Raw genomic sequence first — 8,780 nt, 5'->3', positions numbered from 1 at the left:
CAAGTGGATAATTTAAGGGTAAATTAGGAAGTTCAATGAATAAAGTTAAAAAAAATAATGGTATAAAGGTCCTATCCAAAAATAGAAACGGGAACAACATTTTGGATCTCCAAAATAGGAAAACAGAAACTATATTGTGGGACGGAGAGAGTAATTAGCATTGTATCATATGGACCCACACACCTTCATTTAATATATTTTGTACGTAGGTAAAATTAGTTGCATAAATAAATGAAATTGAATGAAGAAGCTTGCTAGCTAGCCAAAAATTACACTTCATGATCGAACAACTAAATTCATTAAGTTCAAGCGGCTCTTTTATGATATTGCATCACAAGAATTATTACCACAGTAGTAGTATAGTACCTACCTTAGTAGCAATGGTACTTTTTTTTTTAAATCATGGCTCAATAATCAATGCAAATATATTAATGATTTTCAGAGTTTGATTATTATATTCTTCTATTGAAGGGTTGTATCATGTATGCATGGTACTACTCGTACAAGTAAGTAAGTAACTCAATAGAAAATGGAAGAAACGGCCTGTTTTCATAAGGAAGAAACTTATTATGGGGCCTATATCAAGGGCCGAATTTTAATTGCTTTAGATATTCTCCCCATTCTAATTTAATCGTGATATTAATCTTTTACACCCGCCTTCATTTTATTATTACTATCCACTTTTATGGTTTAGGCCTACCAATTGCCGAATATTAAAAGCTTAAACTATCAACCTTATTACACCCATCTACAATAACAATAAAATTGTAATTTCAAAGGTCTTGGAAGCTAGAATTAATTATCGATACCAATATTATGTTATTACTCATGTTATATTTAACTAGAAGGGTTACTTGTGTTACTGTATCAAAATAATGTAGGACACAAACATAAAGAAAATGTGTTAGCAAAGCATGGAAGAGACATAACAAAGGATGTCAGCTTCATAATTGTTAATCAAGAGACAGTAACAAATATTTGTTGGGGAATATTTGTCATGTTGTGATTTTGTAACGACTAGCTTGTTTTTAAACGGTGGAAACGTCCACTCTCTAAACGAGAAAATTGCATACGCTCATCACATCGCACAGAAACTTGTTTCCTTCTCTGTCACCTTCTATTCAGTTTTTTTTGAAAAGAGGAGAATATTAATCAATTAAGTAAATTTATTATACTATGCATTTTCCGTTCGGGTCAATTTTGGTTTGGGTTGAAACTGGATAAAATAAAATTTAGATATCGTCAAGATGTTCGCTAGGCTTTGGAAATTTAGGTGACCGGCTTTGGGGGTAGAAATGAAAGGAGTGTGTTAGTAGTGTGTTCGCGCAAGAAATACCTTAATTGCACTGGGGACTAACTTGAACAAGCGTATACACAATCTTCTGTTGTGTGCTAGCCTGTGAAAAAAAAATTTCAAAGTGACTAAACTAGTTTTAACTTTTAAGAGAAACGTAAGAAAAAATCACTTAAAATAGATATGAAACACACTGAGTAGCTCAACGCAAAGATTACACACTACAAAGACAACATAAGTTAGTTGCCTGTAATAAACGGTTAGCTATGCCTATTTGAGTTCTAATCTAAGAAGTATTAGGACCATATCCTCTTCTTAGCTACTACCTTTTCTTTGGTATCTTTTTCTCTAGTAATTCTACTGTGAACAAGGGGCCTCTGAGGAGGGGCAGCCACAGGTCTCGTGGTCTTTGTGACACGAGATATTGGCTTAGGAGGGTCAGATTTCCTGATCTTCTTATCATGGAAAGGAGCTGGAGCGGGCATTTGGTTCTCCGTCTCTCCACTTCTGAACCCTCGTTTCCTTCTGGTTTCAGTGGGAATATCACTTCTTCTTGACATTGTGGAGCCATGACTCATCCTGTTTGATGAGTTGGAGCTTCTCAAAACAAAGGGATCAGCCTCGATCATTGTTTCATCTCGTAAAGAAGGCCTTCCTGCAACAGGAGTGGCACCTGCTACTTCAGCATGGTCCAAAGGTTGCAGTATCCTTTGCTCTAATTGTCTTTCTTGATCCTTCAATTTTTGCTCGAGCTCCTTGATCTGCCAAACAAGTCAATGACATTAATTTAACAAAAAATAATTTCCGTTGCATTGAAATCATGAAATTTAGATGCCAAATTAATAACCCTAGTATAGAAAGGGACCTTTTGATGAAGAGAGTTAGACTCGGTATTTCTTTCATGCTCTATCTTTTGCTCCAGCTCTTTGATCTAAAATCCAGATTGAGGGGATGATAATAGTTAGAATCAACAGAATTGTAGACAAGTACAAAGAAACACAGTAAGCGTAATGCAACACAACCAGACCTTGTGTTGAAGAGCTAGAGAATGAACTTCAGATTCATGCACTTGCTCTTTTAACTTCTTCTCAAGATCCCTTGCCTGTTTTAAAAATGATGCCACGATTAGTGAACAGATAAGATAATGAGAACATACCAGCAGAGGAGAAGAAAAAGATACCTGCTGTAAGGCTGCAGAATCATGAAATTGTTGTTCTCTGAGCTTGTCCTCTAACTCTTTTACCTACACAATAACCAGAAAACAGTATTGCAGCGTTAACCATCAAAAATGAGTGAGAAAAAGATAATCAGTAACATAATGAAGTATATCAAACCTTATGTTGCAAAACAGAGCAAGCTTCTTCCCTGCCCTTCAATTTTTCTTGAAGTTGTAGAAGCTGCTTCTCCGAATGGCTGTGTGAAGTTGCCTTCAACCCTAGTTGTTCTTCAAGGTCTCTAATCTTTTCCAGCTGATTTTTATTAGTCTGGTCTTTGCTCCTAGCCTTAGATTCAATGTTTTGGAGGGTCTCTTCTAGCTTTCTTATGGATTCCTCTTTGGATTTGGATTCTTGCCTCGCTTTGTCAAGCTGATGCATTGTGTTGGAGGCATAGTTGGGAACATGTCAAAAGTTTCTTCAAATGGCAAAATTATTATAAAAGCACTTAAAAAACAAGAGGCTACCAGCATCTTTGTCTTCTGAAGCTCACTTGTATCCATCTGCCTTCTTGCTGGGGCAAGTTCAACCCCACGGACTCGACTGGCAAAATTTAGTGAGCTCAAAGTCTCACCCAAGTCATGCTCTGATGGGCTGATTTGTACAAACATTAATGTCTTAGAATCACCTCCTGTAAAATATATAGAGTAGAAAGCAGAATTTGAGCATTCAGAAAAATATCTATTCTTGGAAATTAAAATCAAAGGAATATGATTTCTACCTAATGAATCCTGCAGCAGATGTGTGAGTTTGGAATTCCTGACACCATGGTGTAAACAAAGGTCAAATAATGAGCTCGTGCTGTGTAACTATCATATATACAAGATGATCAAGCATACTGACCTGTAGGGGATGTGGCTGCTTTTGTTTGCCAAAGCAGATATCACATCTCCTAAAGCTGATAATGATCTATTGATATTTTGAGCTTCCTTCAGCCTCTCTCCTTGCACATCCGTCTTTGCAAGCCTCTCACTACCAGCCAAATCTACTAGCCAAAGCTTGCTCTTTGTGCTTTCTCCATTTATCAGGTTCTTTGCTTTCACCATTATCGAAAGCATGCTGCATAAAAGCATAAATTTTTTGGGTACATAGATACAGCAAATTAACTATCCTGAAATTAGGCAGAAGAGGCAGGGTGCTACAAATACAATAACTGAAGGCAAAACACCTGAAGACAAAAGGCATAAACAATTTACAGAATCTGACTAACCAGTGAGAACGGCTGCTATGCTCATTCACATTATTAGACCCAACAGCCCTTGCATTACTCCCAGCCCGCAGTACTTCCCACACTTGCTTAGTATTCTCCACTTTTGCTTCAACAATTCCAGGAACATGGTGCGAGCCTTCAGAAGCTTGCTTTATCTCTAACCTGATACCACCAGGAGAGAAAAGCACAGATCAATAAGTGGTCTTTTAGGTGCAATGAGCAACAGCAAGTTACAGAATATAAAATTCATTTGATAAAATGAACTTGATTGCCATTGCCCATATCACATATGTCACTATTGCTTCTGGATAAAGTGAAATGCATAGCAACAGGATACAGGAAAGAGGTCAATATTTACTTTTTAGAGGTTGGTGAGGAACCCAAGAGATCCCTGATCTGCTCATTATAGACTTCAAGGACACTAACTGATAAGTCATAGGTGTAGGTATCACTCCTCTCCTGGGCAATTTTAAACAGCATCTCAAGAGTTCTATAATTCACACCACGGTTTTGCTCTGTGCCTTCCATTGTAAAGGTCTTCCCAGTTCCAGTTTGACCATAAGCAAATATGCAAACATTATACCCATCCAAAACCGATGTTGCCATTGGAGAAGCATCCATGAACACATCAGCTGCATAGTGAAAACACGGCTGAGTAAAGCTCTTAGACATACAGCATGAACAAGTAGCCTTCCAAGTAAGAAGTTGGTACAATAGCTGTATAGCATTAAATCAAACCCTCCACAGTGTACCTTGATCATCCTTTGGTGTGTAAACTCTGTCAAATTTGAACATCTTCTTATTTGATCCGCCATTCAAAATAGCAAGTTCTCCATCTTTGGCTCCATCAAAATCAACTACAGTTGCATATCCGGCTGTTTGTTCCTTCTTGCTGAGAGGCCGACAACGGCAGAAGACCCTGATATTCCCTGCAATTAAGAGCAATAATCAGAATCTTCATTTTAAATTTTCATCTTGGAAAAGCTGTATGGTAGTTATATCAGGATTTTTCTACTACTGATAAGCTTCAAACTGCAATATAAAAAGAACATGCCTTTGGCCTCTTGAACTTCATTAAAAAGCTTCTTTCTCTTCTTTTGTTCTTCAATATACTTCTGTTTGAATTCCTCACACTGAGCAACTGCAGAAAAATTGCATGCAGTCTCTTAACATCCACGAATAACAGAACAATGATCTGTGTCTTTAATCCAAACCTACCTAGCATCTGAACTGCTGAAACCATATTGGATAACTCGGGAATTGAATCAGCAGTTTCATGCGCATTGTGGGCAAGCTGAGAATGTTCTTCCTTCATATTCTGTGTAAGTTTGCAACTCGTCATTTGCTTGATAAAGGCATTGCAGACGAAGCTCAATTAATTAAAAAGCTGGGTGCAAAATACTTGTATATTATACCTTAATTTTTTCTTCTAAACCAGATATTGCTGTCATCCAGAACTTCTTATCCTGCTCGTACCTGCTAGATATAGCTTTTAAACTTTCAGCCTGTTTCTCCACAGTCTGGTCTATAGACAAAAAAGAAAAAAAAATAAATATCAGGGAGGTAATATACAATAAATAAGCATGGCTTAGTATCTAAATTTAAGATATTTGGAGAATATACTTGACTGAATAATCACAATATCAAATCATTTGCCAAAACCACACAGAAAATTATCAGCAGAAGGCTCATACATTAGAACTCTCATTTATGAAAATTTTCAGTGAGTTGACATAAAATAAGGACTTAAAACTGAGAAGCAATCTCACAATTTGTTTCAAACAAGAAAAAAGCACCAGAAGAATTACGAAGCAGATGCATGAAGATGCCACAGTACTCTTTTCATATACTGGACATCAGATGGCAGAAAAAATATATTAAGGTGAAAATTTATAGTGTCCTGTTGTACTTGACATAAAAGGGCTTTGTGAAGTGCTTACCTAGAGAATAAGACTGGAAAACTCTGTTGTCAAGCTCCATTCTAACCTTTTCCAGCTGCTCGTTTGCAGCTGTCAAAGACATCCAGGCTTGATAGCATTCATCTGTTTTGCGCTGACACTGCTGACTTAATTCTTCTATCTTTTTCTCATACTTAGCTGTCGATTTCGGTCGCAAGCCCTTTTCCTGATGCATAGTGTCATTACATGATTCAGAAGTAGCAATAAAAACTTAACATTAGAAATCGAGAACTGCACTGTGCCCATTCTTTACCTGAGCTAGAAGAACTTCTATTTCAGCTGCACAATTCTGACACCTAAATACTTCATGCGTCACCTGAGAATCTATGTCCAAGTAGAAGTAAAAATAATAAAATTAGAATCAGTTGCATCTTTGTGAAGTCAGATTTGGAATAACCTATAAATTCTAGGTGGAATCTACCTGCCAATTTTGGTGCTTTGCGAATGCAAATTCCACTAACTATAGGACTTCCATGAACACCTTCAAACCTTATTAGGATCATACCATCCTCCTTAACAGTGACTCTACAGTCAACAAGCCGAAGTGGCTTGTTTGCTCCAGCCACGGCAAATATATCAAAGTCAGAGAGAACCTGCCAGTTTTATGACATTTAGAGCACAATCATTAGTACACTACAACTATTCAGCATAAAGAGGTCATATCAGAAAGATTTTAGGCCGAAACTTGCCTTCTCATCTTGAATCACGACATTGAATACTCTCATTCCTCGAGGCCCATAGGTATACATTATCTCAGCAAAATGAAGGTCAACAAAGTAATCCCCAGGGGGAAGATTGTTGAACTGGTAGCTAAAGTTCCCGAATCGTGCAGACTGATATACAAATGGGTAATCACCAGCCTCAATTATGCATTCATCTGTCCTTGTAACATCCCCGCCTAGATACTTATCATCTGCCGAAAATTCTACAACCAATTCTGCTTGACTTGAAGCCTCACAGCCAGCATTAACAAATGTGATTATGTCCTCTAGTTACAAAAAGCAAAGAGTCATCAGGAGATGAGGAGAAAATTCTCTAAGCCCTTAAACCATAATAATTGTATAATCACTATTAAGTTCAACATTCCTCGTTCTAAAAACAGATTCCACATTTTCCAAAGCACAATTTATCTTCTCCCCTCCTTCCCCTTCATCTCACCTCTCTAAAATTTTTAGCAAGGTACAAACAAGCATTAACAAATCAAGTTTAAATGCTGATTTTTGTTGCATTTAACAGTATTTCCTAAAGAAAATAAAATTTCAGTTCAAAATAATTTCCTTCAAACCTAATCAGCATTACTCATCAAGGTAACTGAATCACATTTACAGCTCAAATATATAAAATTTATGAAACATATAGTATATAGATCATTCTTATGCTTATTCGAATTCATTCATTTAGCTGTGTATCGCACGGGTTTAAAAGCTAGTCATATACATTAATTACATAAATTAAAAAAAAATTCATCAACCCTTCAGACAGCATTTGCAGTAGACATTTGACTAATTTATACTGTACTATAAATTACAAACACCCAATTTGTATTTATTTATTTTTTTTCCAAATGTAATCACTTTAAATCAAAACTCAAAGAGCTTAAAAACCAATAACCAACAATATTTGGGAAAAAAAGAAAAATCCTAACCTGTACAACAAGATCTTGAAAACCCATTTGGAACTAATTTCGAACTCGGGTCGCAAACCATAGAATCCCCAGAAAATTCTTGAAAATCGTTCATTTGGGAATCCTTAAATTCTTCAATTAGGGTTGTTTCGACCATAACATCTTGTTGGTGAATTTCAGGTGGATCTTTCTTCTCCCAATCCAAAACCCCAGAAGATGAAATGCCCGGAATTAGGGTTTCTATTTTGGTAAATTCGTCGAATTTGCAGTTTTCCATGAGAAAAAAAAAAGAAAAAAAAAAATCAATCAATTGCTTGAATTGTTACTCAAAAATGTTGATGAAAGTTTTCAAATTATGAATTTTGGAGATATAAAGAGTAAGAAATGAGTCTTTTTTGGGGTTTCCTTTTTAGTGCGAAGGGTGTTCAAATTTTGCAATTTCGACCGTTGGAGAATGAAGATTGGCCGTTACATGGAGGTGATATAAAATAATGACAGACAAATCAATAATGAATACGTTAGCTTTACAAGGTTATTTTTAATTTTTATTTTTAACAAAAAAAATTTCCGGAGCTTTATGGGCCATACAGTTTCGGAAGATTTGGCCCATTCTATTTTTCCCCATGGCCCCACCACAAGGCCCAAAGATACATAGAACAACGAAAATTTTTACCTACACCAGGTAGAGCTCCCTACTCCCCCCATAGTACTACGTCGTTTTACTCTTTTTCTGGTTTTCTTCTTTATTTTTTTTCTCCTTTTTTGTTTCCTTTTTCTTATTATTTTCCTTTCTTACCTTTCAAGTCATTTATATATACTTCCTCCGTTTTTTTTAGTTGACACTATTTGACTTTTACATTATTTACAAATTATACTTTAACTAGCTTTTGTGATTTATAGCTACGATAAAATATATCAAGTGGGATCTTGTTTGAATCGTCTCAATGTATATTTTATTAATATTTATTTTTTATAATTTTATAATGTCGAGAATTAGAGACATTAATCATTAAAATAGTGTGTTGGCAAGCGTGAAAAGAGAATGGTGTTAACTAAATAAAAACGGAGATAGTATGATTCATAACCTAATTTTTTGTTTTTTCGTTCGTTTTTTTGTAGTTTCTCTCTCTTCTTCAACATTATTTCTCTCTCATTCACGTTATTTTTCTCTTATTCATGGATGAATCATTGATTGGAGCTGTTGATTGTGATAATGAAGTCCTGCATTCTTCGATTGCCGAATTTGATCGTGATTGTGAAGTTATTTTTCCTACTTTTGGTCGATTGCTTGATTAATTCGTTGATAAATGTGAGTTGTTTTATTATTTCGATTAATGTTTGCTGTTACAATTCAATTTAATTTAAGTTCAATTTTGATCAATTTTGTCTCTGATTTCGATTAATGTGAGGTATAATTCAATTTTGTTTGCTGTTTTGTTTTAAATTGTTTTTGATTTTTTATTTTACGTAAATTCTTATT

The 8,780-nt window shown here is 35.6% G+C and overlaps 1 protein-coding gene across 1 annotated transcript; it reads right to left on the bottom strand.

Annotated features, from left to right (window-relative positions):
- Window positions 1–1,436: 1,436 nt before the first annotated feature.
- LOC110695275 (kinesin-like protein KIN-14R) lies at window positions 1,437–7,924 on the bottom strand. The gene is made up of 19 exons (XM_021872528.1): window positions 7,322–7,924; window positions 6,366–6,664; window positions 6,098–6,269; window positions 5,930–6,000; window positions 5,659–5,842; window positions 5,134–5,243; window positions 4,937–5,036; window positions 4,773–4,859; window positions 4,471–4,647; window positions 4,077–4,350; window positions 3,719–3,880; window positions 3,352–3,567; window positions 3,230–3,267; window positions 2,976–3,139; window positions 2,629–2,880; window positions 2,475–2,537; window positions 2,322–2,396; window positions 2,160–2,225; window positions 1,437–2,055 (listed from the first exon to the last, which is right to left on the bottom strand). Exons 1-19 carry the CDS (start codon window positions 7,575–7,577, stop codon window positions 1,591–1,593), a joined length of 3,231 nt encoding a protein of 1,076 aa, XP_021728220.1. The 5' UTR covers window positions 7,578–7,924; the 3' UTR covers window positions 1,437–1,590.
- Window positions 7,925–8,780: the final 856 nt, after the last annotated feature.

This window comes from Chenopodium quinoa, unplaced genomic scaffold (genome assembly GCF_001683475.1).
Source record: "Chenopodium quinoa cultivar QQ74 unplaced genomic scaffold, ASM168347v1, whole genome shotgun sequence".
Classification (NCBI taxonomy): Eukaryota; Viridiplantae; Streptophyta; class Magnoliopsida; order Caryophyllales; family Amaranthaceae; genus Chenopodium; species Chenopodium quinoa.
Note: the sequence above shows the minus strand (reverse complement) of the source record. Positions and strands in the feature narration are given on the sequence as shown.

What these genes read in the sequence shown, in the direction of transcription:
- LOC110695275 (XM_021872528.1), bottom strand. Translation starts at nt 7,577, where the DNA reads ATGGAAAACTGCAAATTCGACGAATTTACCAAAATAGAAACCCTAATT. An exon ending in TCTGCTGCAGGATTCATTAG is followed by an intron (nt 3,140 to 3,229) that starts GTAGAAATCATA and finishes TATATTTTACAG; the next exon opens with GAGGTGATTCTAAGACATTA. An exon ending in ATTCTGCAGCCTTACAGCAG is followed by an intron (nt 2,397 to 2,474) that starts GTATCTTTTTCT and finishes TTTTTAAAACAG; the next exon opens with GCAAGGGATCTTGAGAAGAA.